Consider the following 23,639-nt stretch of genomic DNA (forward strand, 5'->3'; position numbering starts at 1 on the left):
GGCAGAACCCCAGGGTGGGGTCCGGGCTTAGTAAGGGGTCTTGCGGCCTCAAGCAGCCAGGGGTGGAGTCAAGATGAGGAGCTAGAGAGGCAGGGCCCCAAGTCTGGATGGGTCCAGACTCCGAGAGACCCAGACCCGGAGACTGGGGAGGGAGGGAGCGGGACGTGAGGCCAGAGACGCAGGCAGGGACAGGGGCGGGTCTAGGGCACTGCAGACCGACCCACTCGGGAGGTTCCCGAGAGTGGGGGTCCAGGCGAAGGCGGGGCGGGCGGGAGAGCCGCGGCGGAGTCAGGCTCAGGGCCGGCGGCAGAGCAGGCTCCCCAGGGATCTTGGTCCAGCCTGAGCGGGAGTCCCACGGGCCGACGGATCCCGCGGGCGGGCGGGGTACCTCCCGTGAAGAGGGCCTGCTTTGAGGCTAAGGGCCGCTAATCACCGGCCGTGGCCGGACGATCAGAAAAAATAACGTCTGTGCCTTCCCGGAGAGGAGAACGAAGCGGCAGCAGCGGTCCGGGCTATGTTCCCGGGCTCCGATGTCAGAGCTCCCCGGCCCCGTCCCCTCCACACTCACATCCCGCTGCTGTGCAACCTCCGGCCGCGGCCTCTAGAGAAATGCCCCGGGGCAGGGGGCAGCGAGCTCCGCTCTGCGGCTCCACACACCCGTGTCGGAGGCGACCGGGTGGGGGGGCGGGGGCGGGAGAGGCCCAGGGAGGGCGCGGGGGAGGGAAGAGGCGCCCGAGCCGAGGGGGGAGGGGGAGCGGCAGACGCCGAGGCGAGGGACGCGCGCGGCGGGCGGCGGCTCTGAGAGCGGGCCGGGCGGGGGGCGCTGGAGACCAGGCCGGCCAGGGGGGATCCCGAGAGCTCCATGAAGTTCCCCCGGGGCCGCGGACGGGGCGCTGTCCTGGGGAGGCTGTCGGGGGGTCCCCGACATCCATGGCTAGGCGGGGGCCGCGGCGGCGCGCTCGGAGTAAGTCGGGGTTGGGGGCTGGCACCGAGGGGAGGGGGGCCGGAGTTGAGTAGGGTGACTCCGGGCCTGATCCGGGCGGAGGGACTGGTCTGTCTCGGTGTCACTCGGCGGCGCCTCCTCGGACCCGGTGGAGCCGCCAGCCCCGCGCCGCTCGGCTCAGTGGCTTTTTTGGAAACTTGCAAATGTTTTCGTAGAGAGAAAAGGGGGAGGGGAGGGAGGGAGCGAGGGAGTGACCGAAACGGAGCTCGGGGCTGCTGGAAGAACGGAGGCCACGGCCGGGGGAGCCAGAGACGGACTGACAGACATGCAGACTGACCGAGCGTCCCGGCCGGAGGCGCGCTCTAGCGGCACGGGCGCAGGCGGGGCTCCGGCGGAGGATGGGGCTGGAGTGCTGTAGGCGGCCGCGGACGGGATGGGGATCAGAGGGACCAGAGGAGCACGGAGCTGGCGGCCGGATCACCAAAGGGCTCAGTGTCGTTGCAAAGTTGGGATCGCGTACCCAAGCTGCACGCCCCAAGAGGCGCAAAACGTGCCCTCCGCCCCGCTTGGTCCCCCTACTTGTGCTAGCCGCGGAGCTAAAAATAACAGCCCCGTGAGCCCCCAGCAGACCGCGACCCCAACCCCTCCCCCGACCCCACCCCCACTGGGCGTGGGGCAAAGCCACAGCTCCTAGTTCCCCAAAAGAAAAAGAGAGAGAGAAAGAAAAGGCGGCGCGGAAGGGGGGGCGCGGGGGGCGGGCCGGGGGCGGGGGGCCCGGCCATATGGATGTGATTTCTCCGCTCCGAGGCAGACGGGCAGCTCCGCAGCTCTCGGCGCCCGCCCGCCGCCCGCCTGGCCCCGGGCTGCCTCCCTTCCTCCCTCCCTCCCTCTCCCTTGCGCTCTCTCGTTCGCTAGCCCTCGGCGCATGGGCCCCGCGCCGGGCCCCGGGGCCTCGGGCCGCCGGGCCTCCGGGGTCCCCTAGGCCCTAACGTGGGCGGGGCAGCCCTGCCTGAGGCAGCTCTGTACCCCACCACCACCACCACCACCAGGGCCGGCGGCGGCTGCAACCCCGAGGGACGGGGCCCTAGGCGGTGGCAATGGGGGCCGCCCGGATCGCGCCCGGCCTGGCGCTCCTGCTCTGCTGTCCAGTGCTCAGCTCGGCATACGCGCTGGTAAGTCCCCAGCTCGCACTCCTGAACAGGCTTCTGGCTTGCTCTGGGGTCCCCGGGGGGAGGGGAGGTGCGGTCCCCAGGGTCAGAGGCTTGAGTTCCCCCAGTAATCTGAATTTTGGGTAGGGGTCCCCTCTGGCCCGTGATTCTCAGTGCCTGCTGTTTCTGAGGTGTCTACAGTCTGGGTTCCAGATGCCTAAGGTCTCCCTATTTCTGAAAGTTAGGTTTGGGGTCCCAGTTTTGGAAATCTGTGGTTAGGATTCTCCTATCTTCTGCTTCTATGAGCATCACTGCTCTGTGTCTCCCTTGAAAATGACAGTGTGATATAGCAGAACACTGGACTTTGGCTCTGATGTATGGTCCCACAGACTTTGCTCTGGGGGCCTCTGTTTTCCGCAAGTTTCGACTGCAGTGTGGGACACAGGGCTGTGGGTCTGAGGTCAGGGGGTAGGATTTAAGGACCCCTCCAGGTCTCACCGTCGCATGCTTGCACACATGCCCAGCTTCATCCACACTGAAAGATGTCTGCCCTGGGAGTCGGGTGTGGTGTGCCATGGAGGAGAGATGGAGGTCCCATGAAGGAGACTGACCTCATAGAACACTCCTACAGGAGAAACATGCCAGAAGGGCACTCCACTGAGTGAGGGGACCCCCATTTGTACTCTCCTGAGAGCAGAGGCTAAGAGGGAGAAGAGACAGAATGGGAGATAAGGCTAGAGAAAGAAGAGAGAGACAGAGACAAAGGGGGTGGGGATGGAAGCTCCCCAGGAGTAGACAGACCAAGAACAGCAAAGAAAAATAGGGGAGACTGGCAGAGTCCAAGAGCTGGAGGCTCTAAGGGGCCGCACCCTCCTCATCCTGGGCCAGGGTCTGGAGGCCATCTCCTGAAGAGTCAGTCAGAACCCACAGCATGCCTGTCCCAGGGGACAAGCCATTGCTGAGGAGGCTGTCTGCCTGTGTGTCTGACTTCAAGGCCCCTGCTGCCTCCCCCTCATCTCCCAGGTGGGGGTTATTTGCCTTCTAGAAAGACGGGCAGGCAGCCTTCTCCTGACCAGCTCCCTATCCAGGCAGAGCCCCGGGCTGGCAGGCAGGGAACTCTTAGATTCCTCCAGCTCTGCCTAATGCCTGTGTAACCTTGGGCTATCCTTCTCTACTCCTCAGTTTCCCTATCTGTAAAAAGACACCAAGAAAGAAACATTTGCCTAAGAATCTCCTGGTCCAAGATTCTCTCCTCTGTTGGCCTCAGCACATCCCATTCCCTGGTGTCCATGCCCACACGGCATGGCTTTCTAAAGCCAAAGACATCGCCCCATACAAGGATTCGTTGATGGGGAAACCAGGGTTCAGAGGATCATCACCCTGTGCAGGGGTACTCCAAACATGGGTGAAGATCAAGGCCCAGAGCCACTTCCCCAGCCTCCCCTCAACTTTCCCAGGGCTCCCCCCAGTTCGTGTGAGCAGAGTCACTGTGCAGAGCCAGCCAGTGTGATCTGTGTATCCACACATGTGCAGGTGACTGTCAAGGAATAGACAGAATGATGAGCATGAGTGACCTATGAGTCTATCTGTGTGTCGGAGCAGGGCTCTTGGGACTCTGAGCGTGGCATTCTCTGGGTCTGTGTGAGTGTGAATGTCTGAATCCTCGTGTGTGCTCACATGTGTCTAAAACTGTGGGTCTCTACATGACTTTTAGAATCATAGTTGTCCGTGTGTGTGTGTGTATATTTGTGAGTACATGTGTATCCAAGTCTGTGTTCTTATTTTTATTTAATGAACGTTTCTGTAGTGCTATATACTCACTAGATACTGTTCTGAGCACTTTACAATATTAACTAGTTTAATCCCTCCAACAACCCTCTGAAAAAGGATTTGTTATTGTTGTCTCTTTTTTTTTTTTGTCTTTTGTCTTTTTAGGGCTGAACTCACAGCATATGGAAGTTCCCAGGTTAGAGGTCGAATTGGAACTACAGCTGCTGCCCTAAGCCACAGCCACAGCAACACGGGATCCAAGCCATGTCTGCATCCTACACCACGGCTCATGGTAATGCCGGATCCTTAACCCACTGAATGAGGCCAGGGATCAAACCTGAGTCCTAATGGATGCTAGTTGGGTTTGTTAATCACTGAGCCACGACAGGAACTCCTGTTATTGTCCCCTTTAACAGACCTTCACACAGCTGATATGACCAATATTCGTTCCATGCCAGCCAAGTGCCAAGCCCTGTGCTTCTATGAGGGGACAGGGGCTACAGGTTCCCAGGGACCCACACTGATTTCCAGAGAAGCTGAGGCACAGGCAGAGAATTTGCCTGGCTTAGCCCTGGCCCAAGGCTGAGGGTAGGGCAGGAGGAAGGATGCCCGGCTAGGTCTGCCCTGGGACCTTGTTAGGACATCTGTGGCTAGACACCTAAACCATGAATGCAATGAACCCTCTCTGGCTTCAGGGATAGAGGATATGGCCTGAGAGTCACCCAACACCCTGTGGGCCTCCTGGGCTCAGCTGGAACCAGCAAGAAGCTGATAGTCTGAGGTTTACACAATGAGTCTGTAACAGAGGTGGGATTTGAATCTAGATCCTCAGACTCCTGCACTGAGGTTCTTCCTCCAAAGCAGGGTGAGGGCTCATGCAGGCAAGAAATCCCCATGTCTCTCTCCTAAACCCAGGGGGTACCACTGTCCACCTCAGCTGATAGCCCCTGTCACCAAAACTGTATGCTGCCTGCCCAGCTGGCCCCAGGACCAGGCTCACATCTCCAAGAACCTCATAGTTGGGGGACCAAAAAGTGTCCCACTGGGCAGACACTGGCTGTGACCAGGCCCAGCTAGTCCATCTTTTGCCTTATAGAAAAGAGAAGCTATGCAGTTGGGGGTTGGGTGGGGTGAAGTTTGGAGGAAGGGATGGGCCCTCAGATTGTGAGTCTGGGGGCAAGGGGTGGTCTTATCCTTGAGGATGCTCTTCCTAAGGACACCCTAGCATGCATGCTTATGAAGGAGAAACTGTAGTGGGAGAGGCTGAACGACAGCCTTGTGGGGCTGGGGAGAACAGGCCTTCAGTGTAGAGAAATGATCTTGAGGTCAGGCTCAGGAGAGACTGGTAGGTAGGATTCCAGGGAACCACCTGCAGCCGGCTCCAGGGGCAACTCAGCCAAAGGGCTCACTTTGGTTGTTTTTTTGGGGTGGTTTTTTTTTTTTTTTTTTGCCACACCCATGACATGGAAGTTCCAAGGCCAGGGATTAAGCCCACATCACAGCAGTGACCCAAGTCACAATAGTGACAATGGCAGGTCCTTAACCCACTGTGCAACAAGGAAACTCAAAGGGGCTTACTTTTAAAGACAGGAAGGAACCAACATGTATTGAACAGTGGCTTTCCCCAGATTCTGAGTTAGAAACAGTCACAGATGTTTGTTTTCTCATTCCATTTGTTCATCTACCCATTTTACAGGAAAGGGCCCTGAGATTCACGCAGTGAGTCTATGACAGAGATGGGAACAGAATCTAGGTCTTCAGACTCCGGCACTGAGCTTCTTTCTCCAAAGCAGGGTGAGGGCTCATCCTGGCAGGAGATTCTCATGTCCTACTCTGTGGGTTTTCTTTTTCTTCCTCTTCTTTCTGTCTTTTTTGAAGTTGAATATTTTGGTTATTTTACTTTTATTTTCTTATTTTAATTTCCTAACTAATACTTGACTATGTTCCCTCTTTAAAAGAGTCAAGTCAGGAGTTCCCGTCATGGCTCAGTGGTTAACGAATCCGACTAGGAACCATAAGGTTGCGGGTTCGGTCCCTGGCCTTGCTCAGTGGGTTAACAATCCGGCGTTGCTGTGAGCTGTGGTGCAGGTCGCAGACATGGCTTGGATCCCGAGTTACTGTGGCTATGGTATTGGCCGGCAGCAACAGCTCTGATTCGACCCCTAGCCTGGGAACCTCCATATGCCATAGGAGCGGCCCCAGAAAAGGCAAAAAGACAAAAAAAAAAAAAAAGAGTCAAGTAATACAGATTAAACAGAAGTTATTCTTGATTACTCCCAAACCTCGTTCCCCATCCTAGAGAAAACTATTTTAAACAGTATGGCTGGGGATGTCCTCCCAGACTTTTTCTTTGTTTCCAAAAAGATACCTTTTGTGTACATGTAAAGTAGATAGTTTTATTCTGTCATTTTCTATTTGTTTTAAAATAACTGATAGCAGTTTGTAGATAGGGATCTGCTCTATGCATTTTTCTACTTAAAGGTAAATCTTGGAGGTCTTCATGTCAGTAAATATAAATCTATCTTTTTAAAATGCTGCATAATATTCCAAAACCTAAGATTCATTAACAGTCCTTAGGTATGTACATTTAGATTGTTCCTGCATAATTTTCATGTGTGTGTGCGTGCGTGCATGAGAGAGGAGAGGGGAGACAGAGGGAGAAAGATTCCAGACAGTGGTAGGGAAGCTCCTTGAAATGCCCTCTCGTGTTCCTGTGTGACCATTTCCCTGTAGGATATTTCTAGATTCTGTCATTGCTGGGTCTGAGAACATGCATATTTTTTATTTTAATAGACATGGCCAAACTGCCCTCTAAAAAGCCTGTGTGGTTTTATACACACGACACTAGGAGTGACCAGGAGGTCTCTTCCCCACACCCTCTGTCTCACAGGATAGTCTGAAGATCCTTTTCCTCACATTTGCCATTCTGATAGGTGGAAAATGTTGTCTCTTGTCATTTTAATTTGCCAATTACCAATGAGCTTTTGGACTTTTATGTTGGTTTATTGTCCATCTTCTAATAGCTTGCTCAGAGCCATTACCCATCTTTCTATGGGTTATTTGTCTTTTGCCGTATTGATTTGTTGAAGCTTTTTATATCACCTGCCCTTAAACACCCCCACCCCCACGCCCCAGCTCTGGGAACCTCCTATGGACAGAGCAGGAGGGGGGGCACTGAGCCCTCCCAGAAACTTAGGTTTTCTTCGGAATGTTTTAATGAGGCGTCAAGAGGCCTCCCCCAGATTCCTGTTGTGGGCCTTCTGGGGACACTCCCTGGTCAGGCCACCACATCAGGAAAGCAGCTCTTTCAGAGAGAATATCCAAGAAAAAGAAAGAGTTGGGTTGGGATTTTGCAGACCCCTGATACTGTCTGCAAAATACAGTGTTTCTGGGAGAGGGCGCAGAATTTTGCTCAGATTCTTGAAGACATTGGAAACCTCCAAACTTTTACGAATCCCAACTCTGGGACCTGCCTTGTGCAGAGGTAAGACCTGGTAAAATCCTGTTCTGCTGGCCAGGCTACGTGACGCCATACCATCCTTCTGGGCCTTGGTCCCCCAGCCCAGGTAGAAGCCGCTTGTGAAGACCAACCGGGTCTTAGCAACCAACGCTGCCATCCTGGGCTATCCCACTGCCTGCCCTGAAGGCGTTCACGCTGGCTAGGATGAGAGGCGTCACAGTGCCTCCCCCCAGCCCCTCCCAGCCCTGAACACAGGCAGCCTGTTCAGGAAGGCCAGGTGAGGGGGAGGAAAAGTCAGCACTTGTCAGCAGTGGCATGGTGGGCCAGGAGTGTCCCCCACAGGGAACTCATCCCAGCCTGCTCAGACCAGCCAGACAGATGGATGGCAGCAAGGGGCAGGGACAACATGGAGGGGGTGCCAGAAGTCCTGGTAGTGGAACCTGGAGAAGAGGTGCAGGAAGGCTAGGAGGTCACGGGGATGGGGGGGGGGTCCCCTGTTAGCCAAGGTTTTTCCTTTCTGGCTTTTCTGGAGGTATGAACTCTGCTTACTCCTAATACAAGGGTACAACTGTCCTTTGCCCAGTTAGAGCTAAGCACAAGCTGCCTTCACCATCTGATCACCTCCATGTCCACCTCCATCTGCAAATTACCTTCATAGAAGCTGTCTTAGGTGCTCTGCAAAGAGGCTCTTGCCTGACACAGTGAAAGATACCGACCAGAAGGACTCTGGAAGAAAGCTGGTTTTGAGACTGGCACTAGAGGATCCAGGTGGCTAGGTACTTCCTCCTTTCTGACCCTTCCTCCAGGGTTGCTGCTTCAGTATCATGCAGACCTTAGCTCCATTCCTGACCCTCTTCTTTCTCACTGTGATTCTCAGCCTCAGTGGCCTCATCTGTAAGATGGGGATGTAGTAGAAGGTGGAGGAGATGTGGTTAGCTCCAGGGCAATGGCTGGTGCCAACGCTGAAGCCAAAGGTGAAGCTCCTGGCAATGGCTGGTGCCAACATTCAAAGGGGCTCTCGCAGGATAGGAGATACTGACTCTATCTAGGGATGGACAACAGGTCAATCTGCTTTCCTAGAAGTGAGCAAGAGGCCAACAGCTGCCATCACCCAGGGGACCAGGCTGGCTTCAGGCAGACAGCTGGATGAGATGCCCAAGAGGGCACCCTGAGGCTGACACCATCCAGTAGAAGGAGCCTCTTTCCCAGAGACTGAGGGATCAGCAACTGAAGAAGGATCCCTTGTAGTTCCTCTCTCTTTTTGCCCAGAGGAGGAGAATTCAGGCATGTCTGGGATCACAGACAGCAAATGTGTGGAATTTGGCAGTTAGGAGAGGAACCGAGGGGAGTGGCCCTCATTTGGTCAGTGGCATGGAACTGGCTCTCCCCACACCACCACTGTCACCATCACACCTCCATCACCCATTACTAGCCTCGACATGGCCCCACTCACTGTCTTCACCTCTACCCCACTGCCACCGCCACTTCCATCCCTAGCTCCAGTACAATCTTCATTGGGGTTTCTCTGGGAGCTGAGTTAGAAAGAGCTACTTGCCTCTCAGTGGGAGGGGTAGTAAGCAGATAGATGGCTTTTCTCTTCCTTCGAGCTTCTGAACTCAGGAAATGAGAAGCACATCCGGGCTTCTTGACCACACATTACTCTCTCCCTGGGACAGCAGCTTCTATGTTTGTAAACAACATACTGGCTTCCAGCCCTCATTTGCACCCTGCCTAGAGCCCCACAAATACCAGTTCTAGGCTGCCAGGCCACCTCTCTCCCTTTTCCTTCAGCTCAGGGCTAAGGTCGTGTCACCACCCCATTACTGCATGTTACAAACTGCAGATCATACACACAGGAAGGTTCTATCTAGAGGGCTGAACATGGGGAGAGCGCTATAGCCAAACCCCATGATGGTTAGGTTTGGGAAAGTCAGCCTTAAACTCAGGACCACAGGAGGGATATTGGGGACAGGGGGGCTTCAAGACCCTGGCACCAGGGCTAGGTGGCCCCATCAGTGGTGGGTATGGACTAATTAAACTCTGGCCATGACCCCGCCCTACGTCCCTCAGTCCTCAGCCGTGAGACCCAAGATGCATAGACTGTCTAGATCTAAAATGATACAAGTCTGAGTCCTCCTTACCAGGAGCTGGGCCAAGAAGAACCGGACTCTGGAAGGGAAAGGGGCTGGTGGATGGGGGGAGGGGACATCAGATGGAGTCTCCAGGCCAGGAGGAGAATCACAGCTATCAGCATTTTCTGCATTATTCCCAGGAGATAAGACCTCCTCACTCAGAGCAGAGGAGGGGCCCTCCTGCCCCTTAGTGCAGTGTGGACCCAGAAATGCAGGGAGTCACTGGGAGGTCCTTTCACCCCAGTAGCTTGCCAGGCACACTTCACCATGCAGACCCCCTCCTGTGCTCCCTGCTCCCAATCCTCCCTGGAGTCCCATCACTCATCTGCCCCCCTCACTCTGGCCCCCTGGACCCAGTTATCTACTCAGACAATCTCCTCCACCACTCCACCCACAGTGCCTGGCAGCAGGGCACCCAAAGCTAGATGAGGGGGACCCAGTAGCAATAACAGCTTTTCATAGGTCCCACTCCTGCCCCAGCTTTTCATTCAATATCTCAGTTAATCCTCACAACAGCCCTATTATTACCCTGATTTTACAGGTAGAAAACAGAGCTCAAGGGTTAAACAACTTTCCCAAAGATACAAAGCCAGTCAGTGCTGGAGGCAGGATTCAAGCTTCAGTGCTAGTGGCAGAATCTCCTTAGAGGAGGAGAGGGTGCAGCTGGAGGGAGAGGTGATGGAAGCATCCCAGGCAGGGGAGCCGTATTCTATAGCAAGTGGGGATGCACTTGGTGTGGAGCTGCCCCCTGCTCCTCAGGAAGTGCTCTCTTGACTACTTTGAATTCTTCTTGCTACAGTGGCAGTTCTTCCTTGATTGGGTGACAGAGAAATGGGTTGCACAGTTCAGGGTGGCCAGAGATGGCCACCCTGAACTGTCTCTGCGAGTGAAGGAGTTTGGAGTCCATCTGGTGCTTGAGGCACATACCTTCCCTTCTCCTGGACATTCTCAGACCCACCAGGAAATGAGACTCTAGAAAAGAAGGTGTGCCTCCTCTTGAACACACACAGAGTACAGCCAATAGCAGCAGATGGAGGCTGAGCAGATGCCTTGGCCCTGTATGAGGGTGTGTTGGTCAGTTCCTAGTCATCCCCCAGCTGCATACCTGTCTGTTTGTCAGTCTACCAAATGGGCAGTTTTCTTTTTTTCTTTTTTTTTTTTTTTTTTTGTCTTTTTGCTATTTCTTTGGGCCGCTCCCACAGCATATGGAGGTTCCCAGGCTAGGGATCAAATTGGAGCTGTAGCCTGCCAGCTTACGCCAGAGCCACAGCAACGTGGGATCCGAGCCGCGTCTGCAACCTACACCACAGCTCACGGCAACGCCGGATCGTTAACCCACTGAGCAAGGGCAGGGACTGAACCCGCAACCTCATGGTTCCTAGTCGGATTCGTTAACCACTGTGCCACGACGGGAACTCCCAAATGGGCGGTTTTCAAACCATGACTGCCTGCCTGCAGTCGAGGCTATCAGCTGTGACCCTCAATTACATGAGTGGGCTAGTCTGTCTATTGGGGGTGCCAGTCTTTGGTTACTAGTAGAAGCCTCAGTCAGCCACTCAGAAGCTTTCAATCAGTTGGAAAAAAATATGATGCATTATCCGTTTGTCTTGAAAGAGGTGGAGGTGAGCTGAAGGAGTTGGGGTTGCAGGGAAGGAGGCATGATGACGAAGATGACGGTAAAGGTGGTACTGACAGGGGTTAGGGGCTCATTGCCTTTGGTAGTAATGGTGCTGGTGGTGAAGGTGGTGGTAATACTGCAGGGGTTGGTGATGCTCATGGTGGCGGTGCAGCTGGAAATAGCATTGGTGGTGGTGATGGTCATGAGGTTCTACCAGTTGTGATGGTGTTGATGGAGGTTATACTGATCTTAATAGTACTTTGTGCTCATAGTGGTAATAGTGCCGCTGTCGCTGGTGGTAGTTTTGGTGGTAGGGATGGTGGCTGTGTTGGAGTTGTTAGTCAAGGTGATAATGGTTGGTGTGGTGATGAAGGTGGTGGTTACCGATGGAGGTACTTGTTGCAATAGTGGAAATAATAAGGAAAGGGTGTTGTAGTGGGGATGGGATAGGCAGGGCAGCTACACAGGGATCAGACCTCTCAGCAGCCTGGGTTTCCAATGCCAGAGGCATGATAGAACTTCAGGTTAGTCTTGGAGCTTGCTGGAATAGGGCAGACCAGAGTTGTCCTCCCATTCTCTCAAGCCCCATTTCCCAGGGCTATTTCTGCCCCAGCCTGCTCAGCCATAGCCGGGCATAGGGGAGCTGGAGGAGCTGTGGGGGCCAGCAGCGAGCACACGAGAATCTGCTCCAGCCCTTCCTGGGCATCGGGTCCAGCTGAGATCCCAGGGTCCAACTCAGACACCAGTGATACATGGAAGCACTGACACCCACAGACAAGCAGGCTAATGAGCAACTGCATCACACACTCTCAGACAGCACACGCGGACCTTTGTCCAGAAACACAAGTACACACATGCATGTTCACAGACAGTTCGGGCTCACATCCCAAATGTGCATGCTGGATGAGCCCCACGTGAGAATATATGGAGACAGGGGCACACACTAGTGTAGACACCGGCCACTCGAGGATGTGCCGCCACTCACGCACACGCAAAGAGGCGCACGAGCCTCCGCTAAGTGAAACCAGCAGAACCCTAGACCAGCTGAGCCAACTGGAGACTCCCTGGCCCTAGAAGCCCTTGTTGCTGCCACCAAGAGACGCGGTCAATTAACTTCTCCCTGCAGCGGACTCCTTGACCTGCCAGGCTGGCCGGCCCGCCCCCATGCGCTGGTGCCTGCCCCTTCCCCAACCGCCGCCTCCCTTCCCTGCCTCCTCTGGATTCTCCCGCCCTGCAAAGCTCCGCTCAGACCATAGGGACCCGGCCCTGCCAGGGAATGTCTAAGGGGATGCAGCTCTGCCTGTTGAAGTTCTAAGGGCTGTGCCCTGTGGAGTCTGAGGGGACACAGCCCTGCTCTGGATCTGAGAGGTCTCATGGGACATGTCTCTGTGCTGAAGGGTTTGAGGGGACATGGCCAAGAGTTGGGGTTGAGGGTGGGGTCTGAGGGGGTGCATTAACCTCTTGTGGGTCCCACTCAGGTGTGGCTAGGCTTGGACACACCGAGCTATTCCTAGGGCAGGATGCTGCCTTTATCCTCTGACTACCAACCCCAAGTCAGGGAAATGGAGGCTCAGAGGGAGACTGACCCTCGCCCCAGTGATGTTCCTGTTCCCTTTCTTAAAATGAGGCCAGTGAATCCTAGTGGGTGGCGGCCAATGCTCAGGGAGTACAGGCTGGAAGAAGGGGGAAGAAGGACATTCCAGGAGAAGGAGCAGCAAGAGCAAAGGCCTGTCTTCATCAAAACACAGAGTCTACTTGGATGGAGGGAACTTCCAGATAAGCAATGCATGTGGGTGACTCCCCAGCCTGCATGGGGAGTGCCCCGCCCAGCCCAGACCACTTGCCAGCAATTCCTCCATCCTCTCCCTCTTGGGACTGGAGGGTGGGAGGTGCTAAGGCCCTCACCATTCATGGGGAAAGTACTGACTGGGGAGAGGGCCAGGATGGAAAATGGTGACTTCCAAGGTCCCAAGGGCACTAGGACTTGAAGGAATCCAGGCCTAGTTTGTTTCCCCAGAGTTCACCCTTGCTTATCTACCCCCTCTCCACCCAGGTCCCCAACAGAAAGCCAGGATCCTGTGAGGATCCATCCTAGGACATTCCATCCCTTTCTCACATACCCCTGGGGAACAGACAAGACCATGGCTGCAGCCTATGGAGTTACTGCCGGGCAAGCCGAGGACAGCCCCCCTCCCCATTTTTTCTGTCTGGCAGGGCAGGCCCTTCCCCTTGGAGCTGAGGCTTCCCATCTGTAAAATGGGAGCTATGTCAAGCAGATTTCCCACATTCTTTGGAAAGCGGGAAATCCCTCAAGGAGGTTGGGATAGTTGTGGAGCCTGCCACTCTGCTGGGAAGTCCTGCCTGCAATCTGAACTTCGGCTTGGTAGGTGGATGCAGATGACGTCATGACCAAAGAGGAGCAGATCTTCCTGCTGCACCGTGCCCAGGCCCAATGTGAGAAGCGGCTCAAAGAAGTCCTGCAGAGGCCAGGTGGGGACAGGACCAAAGGAGGAGGGTCTGGGGACAAGGTCAGGAGACAGTGGGGCCAGAGGAAGGTGGGAGCCCAGGTGCAGAACCAAGTGTCATCAAGGGAGGGTGGGTCCAGGTAAAGGGGGCCAGGGTACATTGAGGACCAAAAGTGGGGCTAGTCAGGTGAGATTAAAGTCAGCAGGCTCCGAGATGCATTAAGCCTCCCCTCCAGGATGGGGATAGGAGGACATGAAGGTAGCTACTGTCCAAATCACCTCCAACTGGCTTAGATCTAGTGAGGCACACCACACCAGGATCAAGAGCACTGACTAGGGCTCCAGATCCCACTGGGATGGGCTGGGGCAACTCCCTGAGAAGGAGGAGGTACCCAAAGCAGGTCCAGAAGGACAAGTAGGTCTCTGAAGGAGGCCCCCTGGCAAAGGGCAAGGCAGAGGTGTCCAGGGTCAGGGGAATGGTGCTGAAAGGGGAGGAGAATAGAGGGATACTGATGGGGATCTATGACTCTGTCTGTCATGGTCACTGGCCAGTAAAGGGTTCTTGATGGGGCAGGAAGGCTTCCTCCTACCAACACAGCATCTCACCTACCACAGTGAAGCTGGGAGGGACACTCACCTGGCTTCACAGCTCCTGCCCCGATGTCAAGCTCTACCTTGAGACCATTTCCTGGAAAGGGAAATGGAGCTTCATTAGCAACTGTCCAGGCCTCTGACTTCTGTCTAATTAATCTCCTCTACCTGGAAGAGACCCAGACCCCACCTGACTGGTGGGCAAGAACAGCTTCCACCCCTGAGCCGGCACTCAGACTGCTCATGGGTGGGATGTTGATACACATCCAGGACACAAGTGCACAGTGGTACACCCTGGAGCCCACAGACTTTGCTCCCACTCACAAGGACTCACATGGTCTCTGCAGTCACAGCCCTACCCACGCTGGCCCCACCATTGGCTCCCTGGTCCCCTGCCCCAGTCAGAGTCTGGAGGGTCTGGTGGGTCCCCTTCACTCTGGGTCTTGAACCTAGTTGTGGAACCTAGTCACGGAAGCCTGGAGACATCTCCCTCTGCCCCTTCTCTGTTCACAGTGGAAGCCCTCCCTTCCCATGCCACCCCACCCTACTATCTCCATCCTTCCCAGCCCAGGGTGTCTGCACTCAGCTTCCCATTGTTGCCACAAACCCCAACAATGGGAAGGCCAGAGGGCCCTGGCTTGGGTTGTAGCTCAGATAATGAGGAAGACTTTACAGTGAGGAAGGAGACCTCAGGCATCTCTCCCTGGAGGGAAAGTCCAGGCCCCGTCTCAGATGGAGAGTGTCCAGGGTCCCTGTGGAAGCTGCGAATCTCTTACTCGGGTATCCTAGGGCAATGGATGGAGTAGGTGGGATCATCTTCCTCCCTTGACAACTGCACACTCTTGTTCTTGTCTTTCACACCACCTTGACCTACACAGCTCTCTGGCCAGGCTTCATTTTTCACTGTTTAACCTCTCTGTTGACATCACCACTACTGTCTACTTTTGCCCTGCGCCCCCTAGTGGGGCCTTTGCCTCCTGCATGGGCTTTGGCTCCAACTCCCGGGTCAGACAACATCTCTGCCCACATCTTACCCACATTTACTGCTCAGCCCACTAGTTGGTCCCACACCCAAGTGATATTTGCTCCCACTTGAACCCCTTGTTGACAGTCTCCATGCCTTCTGATTACCTCTGCACCTGGCAAGCACTTTACAGTTTGTAAAGCACGTCCCTACCTGTCATCAGCCTGGGTGTCAGCAGGGCAGGGGATGACCCCCACTGTACAAAGAGGGAGTCTGAGCCAGGAGGGTACCCTGTGTCTCCTGCAGTAGCACTGTTGACAGCCACAACTGTCCTAATTTCTCCAGCTGACATAATGGAATCAGACAAAGGATGGGCATCTGCGCCCACATCAGGGAAGCCCAGGAAAGAGAAGGCATCTGGGAAGCTTTATCCTGAGTCTGGGGAGGACACTGGTAGCAGGCACCAAGGTACGTCTGTGCTTCCATATGCATTCATTTGAGACCGACTTAGACCCACCTGCCCCACTGCTCTGCCAGCTTCATATGAGCTCATACCCCTCAGTTCTTGTAGAAGGGTAGGTGCTGGGAGGGGGCAGGCAAGCTGGATGGACTAGGGACCCCAGGAGATGTGGACAGAGAACCCACATGCCTCAGGAATGGACTCAGGGCTACGCCCCTCCCACGGAGAGAGATGACAAAGAACAGAGACAGAGGAGAAGGGAGAGACCCAGAGACATAGAGACAGAAAAAGAGAGGCAGGGAGAGACAGAGAGGGGACCACACTCTGAAACTGGAACTCAGTGTGTCAAAGGAGAGAGCATCAAGACCCATAGCAGGGTAGGCCATGGACACAGAGCAGGACAGGAAGGTGATTGTGAAGGGGTGGGGCCAGACAGTGGGATGAGGAGGGCAGAAGAGGAGAGAGGAAGGGAGATGCGGGGTTGTGTTATCCCTAAGGGAGGTAAGGAGAGACAAAAGCAGAGCCCAGGCTGCAGCCACAGGGCTGGTTTGAACCGGCTGGGTGGGCAGCAGATTCCAGATGGGCCACATCTGGGAGGCTGTGGTCATCCTGTGGTTCCCCAGGGACCAGAGGGAATTGTGGGCCTGGGCAGGCGGGGCTGGGAATATGGTGCCCAGGACAGAGAGCCTTTCACCAAGCTGGGAGGGGTCCAGCCATCAAGGCAACCTTCCAGGGTGGCAGGAGAGTCCTGTGGTTAGAGCCCTGAAGGGGGAAGAAGGGAGCTGGAGGGTGGAAAGTGGAAGATTCAGAGGCTGGAGACCCTCCAGGGTCACTTAGCATCTCTGTTGTGAGGCTGGAGTCCCAAAGTGGGATGTGTTACCCTGCCTTGAATCCCACAAGTAGCACTTAGATTTGGGGGATTACATCTCCCCCCATGAGTAGTCAATGGAGTCTCATAGCAGGTGCTTAGGGCGGGTCTTGGATAGTGGTGGAAGCGCACATCAATCCCAATTTCCCAGTGAAGAAACTGAAGAGCAAAGAGGGTGGACACCACCATGAAGGTGGATACCAGCTCTTCAGGAGTCCAGCTGGCACTGGAAGCTAGACCTCCTGCCTCCTGTCCATGGTCCCTGGGCAAGGATCACATAGGAAGCATTCTCAGCTTCTATAAGCATTCTCAGAGGGAGTGTTATTATGGGAATTTGCCCTTCTGCAGGGACACCTGGAAGGTAAGACCAAGAACAGAGAGAGAAGAGAGAGGCTTGGCTAGGGGCTGAACACCTGAGGAGGGCAGGGCCTTGGGGCTGTATGACCTTGGCAAATCAGTCACCCCTCTTGGCCTCCACCCTCCAGTCCAGAAATTAGGGCCATTGCCAGCACCTGTACGGAGGGGCTGTAGTGAATTCCATGAGGTCAGGTGGGTGCAGGACACAGTAGAGAGTAAGGGCTCAATATATTCTCTCCAGAACGCTCCAGGCTTGAGTTCTCTAATCTTAGGGCACACCTGTCCTGGAGGGAGCCAGTGTGTTCATTCAGGTATGTTCATTCCTCTGGATCATTAACCATGGAACTGACGGGCATTCCCCACCTTTTCTGTCGATCTCTGTGGGCACAGGGCGCCCCTGCCTGCCAGAGTGGGACCACATCCTGTGCTGGCCGCTGGGGGCACCAGGTGAGGTGGTGGCCATGCCCTGTCCCGACTACATTTATGACTTCAATCATAAAGGTAAGGCAGTCTGGAGTAGGGTGGGGACCACAGGGAAACCGGGACTTGGAGCTCAGGGCCTCAGCAGTTCCAGACCTCTCTGCCTGCCCTGACCCTCCCATGGACCTGCAGGCCACGCCTACCGACGCTGTGACCGCAATGGCAGCTGGGAGCTGGTTCCCGGCCACAACCGGACATGGGCCAACTACAGCGAGTGTGTCAAGTTCCTGACCAATGAGACTCGTGAACGGGTGCGAGCCTTCCCTCCCTAACCTGACCGGGAATAAGACCACCCCACCCCACGGGTGACCCTTGACCTAGTCCTGACGCCTCCAACAACCTTAACCTGGCCTCTGACCCTTAACCTGAGGCGCACTCTGAGTCCCAGGGCTCTAACAGTAACCCCCTACCTGCACAGGAGGTGTTTGACCGCCTGGGCATGATCTACACCGTGGGCTACTCCGTCTCGCTGGCCTCCCTCACAGTGGCTGTCCTCATTCTGGCCTACTTCAGGTGGGCGGGGGTGAGGAGTGGGGCGGGGCCTGAGGTGGGGGGCGGGGCGGGGCCAAAGAATGGTGCCTCCCCTTCCCTTGGTTGTACCCCTATGCTCTGCATACTGCCTGCCGGCTCCCTGCCAGTCCACCACGAATCCCCGTGCTCCCGCCCACGATGTTGTCGCGCGCCCCGCAGGAGGCTGCACTGCACACGCAACTACATCCACATGCACTTGTTCCTGTCCTTCATGCTGCGCGCTGTGAGCATCTTCGTCAAGGACGCGGTGCTCTACTCGGGCGCCACGCTCGATGAGGCTGAGCGCCTCACTGAGGAAGAGCTGCGCGCCATTGCCCAAGCACCGCTGCCACCTGTCGCCGCCACCGGCTACGTGAGTGCCCCCTATTATGCCCGGCGCCCAGGGCCCCTCGGCACCGCTGGCTTCGCGGGAGCCCCACCCACCCTGCCTCGCCCTTGCCTGCCTCCTCGCCCTTGCCTGCCTCCTCGCCCCGTGCCTCCTGCCACCACCGGCTTCAGGCCACTCACATCCACCTCACTGAGTCCCTCTCCCTCGCATCTCTCAGCCCTGCTTTCAGCCCCTGTTGCCCAGGGCTATGTGAGTGTCGCCCCTTCCCGCAGTTTCATTAACACTTGCACCTCGACCCAGGACCCCCCAACCACCACCACTTTAACCCCGCCCATGACAACATCCCTTCCACACACACCCGTCAGTCCTTGCCCTTGGTAGAGTCTGCCCCTTCCTCACTGGCCTGACTAGCACTTGTCTAGTCTCACCAGGAGCCCCCTCCTACTGCCTATCTCTCAGCCCAGCCCAGCCCTCCCCAGATGTACGCCCTGCCCTCTGGCTAACACCAGCTGGTCTCCTAGGTGGGCTGCCGGGTTGCTGTGACCTTCTTCCTTTACTTCCTGGCCACCAACTACTACTGGATTCTGGTGGAGGGGCTGTACCTGCACAGCCTCATCTTCATGGCCTTCTTCTCCGAGAAGAAGTACCTGTGGGGCTTTACAGTCTTCGGCTGGGGTATGCAGGCATGTGGGCAGTGAGGTGCAGGCAGGGTGGGACCATGGGCAGCAGGGTCAGAGAATGCCACTGAGGGGAAGGCACTCACACAGCATATCCCGTGCCAGATGTGGGGCTGCGAGTGGGGAGTCTGCCCCTGCTTCTGTGACTCTGACCCCATCTCAGGTTCAGAAAATAAGGCTTGGCTTGTGGTTAGATTCACTTGGGGTTGGCTCAGCCTGGAGCTGGGGCTCACCTGTAGGCAGGATCACCTGGGGTGGAGGCTCAGCCCAGAAGGAGGGAGGAATTTCAGGTCAAGATTCCACTCAGGATCAGAGTGGGATCTTTGGTCAGAGGTCAGCTTGGGGCTGGAGTTGGAAGGCAGCTACACACCAACACTGGGGCTGGAGTTGGGATCTAGGACTCTCCCTTCACCCTGAGCCCAGCTTTCCCACCCATCCCCCCACTATATGGAACTATCCAGGCCTCTGCCACCATGCCTAGAGTCCATGGCCCAGAACTGCAGGCCCAGGCTCTAGCATCATCTGGGCCTCAGCTGCCCCTCTACAGAATGGGTTGCTGGGGCTCTGCACTCCTCCCCCATGAGCTCTGGGATCAAGTTACCGATAATTGTCCATTATTGTTGGCAGCTCCAGAGCTTGGCTGGGCTCCGGGGCGACTGGCCAGACTGTAGAGGGGTAGGCCAGGTGGCTGGAGACCTCCCCGTGCTCAGCACCTAGAGGCCCTCAGATCAATAGCCATGGCCTCCTTGCTCCTTGGTGGACACTCTGACCTTGACCTCACCCATGGCAAGCCCCAGAGCTGGGGGAGACCTGGGCCTGGTTCCAGGAACTGATGTGGGCTCTGGGGCTAGACGGTGTCGGTGTGAGTGAGAAGCACACAGATAGGGGAGCACATAGAACTTTGTGACACAGGAAAGTCACAGCTCTTTTTCTCACGTAAACCCAGGTCATGCCCTGCCCCTCGCTAGGGAGCACTAGGCCTAGAAGGAATTATGTGGGAGTAGAGGGTGGTGGGGACTTGGCTTCCTTCCTAGAGGCAAAGTTCACTCAGAGGTATAATGTACCAAGCTGGCTCTGGCCTGGGCACACTGAGACTCCCCTGTAGCCCTTTATCCAGTCTCATCCATGAGGCTAGAACCTTCAAAGTGGGGGGGTGGGGTGCTGGAACAGAAAACCCTTGATAACAGGCTCCCTCCCTCACAGGGAACCCCGGGCCCAGAGCAGTGCCCTTTCGGGGAGGGGAAGACAAGATGGAGTGGACTTGGATAAATTAGTGATACCTGATTTCAGCAAATGCCCAGCAGGGGTGCACGTGTGGTACAAGATGCAGAAACAAGATGAGAGTAGAGAGCCGAACTGGGTCCTAAGGGCCAGAGACCTGAGAAGAGGCAGTGGGGACAGCAGGGTAGCACATCAGGAGTAGGGCTCGCTCACCAAACAGCCCATGTGCCCAGGGTGAGCGGTGTTAGAGACAATGCGGGGGTAAACTGGAAGTCGTCAGGGATGAGAGGAGTGGGACTGGCAGGGTGGGCTGAGGAGAGAGACATCAAGGACAGCGTGTACAGTCCCTCATCCACTGTCCCCCTCTGTGCCCACAGGTCTGCCTGCCATCTTCGTGGCTGTGTGGGTCAGTGTGAGAGCCACTCTGGCAAACACCGGGTAGGTCCAGGTGGAGAAGGGAGCAGGAGGCCCTGAATACGCCAGAAAACACACTTGGCACCCTCTTCCTCTGTGGAGCAATATGGGAGGGAGGGCTCCTGTACCGTGGCCCTGAATGACCCCAGTTTTAGGAGTTTTCAGTCCAGATTCAAGCTGGGTACCTGTTCAAGGTCATGAGAGGGTACTTTAAAGAAACCCTCTAGGGAGTTCCCGTCGTGGCTCAGCGGAAACAAATCCGACTAGGAACCATGAGTTGCAGGTTCGATCCTCGGCCTTGCTCAGTGGGTTAAGGATCTGGCATTGCCGTGAGCTGTGGTGTAGGTCGCAGAGGTGGCTCGATCTGGCATTGGTTGCTGTGTGCTGTGGCCATTGGCTGCAGCTCCAATTTGACCCCCCAGCCTGGGAACTTCCATATGCCGCAGGTGCAGCCCTAAAAAGCAAAAAAAAAAAAAAACCTCTAAGGATGGCCTCTGACATTCCCCTGTCCTGTGCCCTGTGGGACAGCTGTGGAGCTCCTCTGTGGAAAGCTCAGGGTGGGAACAGGAGAGGGAGAGTGTTGATGCTTCAACCTCCCCCAGGTGCTGGGACTTGAGCTCTGGGAACAAGAAGTGGATCATCCAGGTGCCCATCCTGGCCTCCATTGTGGTGAGCAGGGGGTGCCCATAGGTCTGGGTGGGGGTGCGGACCATGGACCCCAGCCACCAGCCTCTGAAAAGGACCTATAGAGGGTTCCCTGGACCCCAAGGTTGGAGCTGTAAGGTCTCGAAGCAGCTGATCCCCACCCTGTTCCAGATGGGGAAACTAAGGGCCAAAGGAGCCACCTGGAGATGCAGTGGCAAAGCAGAGCCTGGCCAAAGCCATGGGTCCCAGAGTCCTTGCTCCACCCTGCTGAGCCTTGAGACTCAGCCCTCCCTCACTCCCACAGCTCAACTTCATCCTCTTCATCAACATTGTCCGGGTCCTTGCCACCAAGCTGCGGGAGACCAACGCCGGCCGGTGTGACACGCGGCAGCAGTACCGGTGAGCCACACCCGCTGTGCCCAGGCTCCTCAGAGTTTGGGAGCATGTACAAAAGCAGAGGCCCCAAGAATGAGCCTGTCTCAAGTCAAGGACTTAGCTCCTGACTCCCTGGCTGGCCTTGCCAGCAGTGGTGGGATCCTGCTTGGCTTCTGGAGGTCCCTGGGACACCCCAGAGCCAGCCTAGGCCACTTGGTGCCAGGCCTTTCACTAAAGCTGGAGTCTGTGAGGGCAGGACAAACCCAGTTTTCTCCTTAGGGAGCTGTCCAAGGGACAGGTGGGCAGTGGGTGGCCTTGAGAATATGGAAGTTTGGCTGAAACCTGAGGAGGGGCTGTGGGATACCAGGGTAAGGCCACAGGAGACTGAGTAAATGTCAGTAGAGGGAACAGAGGGTCCCTGAGACAGAGCTATATAATTTATGGTCCACTCTGGGACACCTCAGAATCTAGGGGCCCTATTAACACACTGCTGAGACAACAAAGTATCACTGGCTCAGGTGAAATGGGCTGTCTCCCACTGGCCACCTGCGCCTCGGGACTTTTAGTGGCTTCTGGAGCCTGAAGTGGGTAGGTGGGGTTGCACAGTGCCTGTTGAGGGGGAAGTGGCTCCACACTGACCCGCCTGCCCCACTGGCCCAGGAAGCTGCTCAAATCCACACTGGTGCTCATGCCGCTCTTTGGCGTCCATTACATCGTCTTCATGGCTACGCCATACACTGAGGTCTCAGGGACGCTCTGGCAAGTCCAGATGCACTACGAGATGCTCTTCAACTCCTTCCAGGTGAGCAGCCCTTTCTGAGGGTGGGAGAAGTGGGCAGGGTGGGGAGGCTGCTTCCACCCTCACCAGATGCAGCTCTGGGCCCTGACCCACTACCCTCTCTCTAACAGGGATTTTTTGTTGCCATCATATACTGTTTCTGCAACGGCGAGGTAAGCGGTGGGCTGCACTGGGTGAGGCAGGGAGGATGCAGAAGTGTCAGGGGGTTCCTAAGTCCTGTTCCTTCATTCTTCTGCCTAGTTCTTTCTTTGTTCCTCTAAGAACATCTCTAAGGATGTTCTGAAGGCAGAGAGGTGTCTTTCCAGATGATTCAGGCTCAGGATGTGCTAGGGTTTGTGGGCATAGCCAAGCGTCTTCCCGATCCCATGTTTGAATTGTCTGTCATCCAGACTGAACACTCGGCACCCTTGGGGCCATTTGAGCCTTCTAGATTCTGGGTGTGTCAATTGCTTACAGCCAGGCACCATGGTCTGTGAATGACGGGATTTTTCTTGGCCTTGGAAATTTCTAGTAATGCCCTGTGCCTCTGTTTCCATCCAGTGCTGAGTGTTGTAGGACCAGGGATGGGGTCACTGCTGGGGTTGGGGACATGTGGCAGAGAGGTGAGGGGCACCTCTGACCACCCACCCGCCTGCTGCCATCCCAGGTACAGGCTGAAATCAAGAAATCCTGGAGCCGCTGGACATTGGCACTGGACTTTAAGCGCAAGGCACGTAGTGGGAGCAGCAGCTACAGCTATGGTCCGATGGTGTCTCACACGAGTGTGACCAATGTGGGGCCCCGCACGGGACTTGGCCTGCCCCTCAGCCCCCGCCTGCTGCCTGCCGCCACCACCAATGGCCACCCCCAGCTGCCCTGCCACACCAAGCCAGAGACCCCAGCTCTCCAGACCACACCCCCTGTCGTGGCCTCTCCTAAGGATGATGGGTTCCTCAACGGCTCCTGCTCAGGGTTGGATGAGGAGGCCTCTGCGCCAGAGAGGCCATCTGTTCTGCTGCAGGAGGAGTGGGAGACAGTCATGTGATCGGGGACCCAAGGGTTGGACCTGTGGACATAAGGGTGGACAGGCTGACCAAGAGACACGTGGTTGGACAGTTGCCTACTTAGGGCTGGGAGCTGGAGGACAAAACAGGAAAAAAAGAAAATGAAAAAAAAAAAAAAGGAAAAGGAAGCAGTGTGTGGCTTCCTGTGGCCGGAACTGGGGATTCATTCCAGGAGGGGAGGGCCTGGGAGCCATGGAGGAAGTCTTGGTCCCACCTCAGAAGGGGGTCTAGGAAACAAAGGTCAGTCCCTGGGGGTCAGGGCAGAGTCCAGCAGAAAGGTCCTGGGAAAGGCCACTGTCTAGGCTTAGAGAAGCTCAGGACTGCTGGGGTCACATAGTGCCCCACTGGAC

General features: G+C 55.9%; 1 protein-coding gene across 3 annotated transcripts; it reads left to right on the forward strand.

Moving 5' to 3' along the window:
- The first annotated feature begins 806 nt into the window (after positions 1 to 806).
- Positions 807 to 23,417, forward strand: PTH1R (parathyroid hormone 1 receptor). Of its 3 annotated transcripts, XM_047772390.1 has the most exons (15): positions 807 to 964; positions 1,993 to 2,115; positions 13,459 to 13,561; positions 15,437 to 15,559; positions 17,167 to 17,277; positions 17,389 to 17,507; positions 17,675 to 17,769; positions 17,947 to 18,139; positions 18,637 to 18,790; positions 20,391 to 20,451; positions 21,030 to 21,096; positions 21,377 to 21,471; positions 22,108 to 22,249; positions 22,357 to 22,398; positions 22,893 to 23,417. In XM_047772390.1, the coding sequence occupies exons 2-15, from the start codon at positions 2,041 to 2,043 to the stop codon at positions 23,268 to 23,270; spliced, it is 1,758 nt and encodes a 585-aa protein (XP_047628346.1). In that variant the 5' UTR covers positions 807 to 964; positions 1,993 to 2,040; the 3' UTR covers positions 23,271 to 23,417. The 3 variants fall into 3 exon arrangements, with proteins under 3 accessions (XP_047628346.1, XP_047628336.1, XP_047628357.1); XM_047772380.1 differs by lacking the exon at positions 807 to 964 and having other exon boundaries at positions 1,715 to 2,115; XM_047772401.1 differs by lacking the exon at positions 807 to 964 and having other exon boundaries at positions 2,081 to 2,115; positions 13,125 to 13,561.
- Positions 23,418 to 23,639: the final 222 nt, after the last annotated feature.

This window comes from Phacochoerus africanus, chromosome 1 (genome assembly GCF_016906955.1).
Source record: "Phacochoerus africanus isolate WHEZ1 chromosome 1, ROS_Pafr_v1, whole genome shotgun sequence".
NCBI lineage: Eukaryota > Metazoa > Chordata > Mammalia > Artiodactyla > Suidae > Phacochoerus > Phacochoerus africanus.

Bases quoted from the DNA above. Each gene is read 5' to 3' on its own strand.
- PTH1R (XM_047772390.1), top strand. From the start codon at position 2,041: ATGGGGGCCGCCCGGATCGCGCCCGGCCTGGCGCTCCTGCTCTGCTGT. The intron at 21,472-22,107 runs GTGAGCCACACC...CCACTGGCCCAG, and splicing joins GACACGCGGCAGCAGTACCG to GAAGCTGCTCAAATCCACAC. The intron at 22,250-22,356 runs GTGAGCAGCCCT...TCTCTCTAACAG, and splicing joins TGCTCTTCAACTCCTTCCAG to GGATTTTTTGTTGCCATCAT.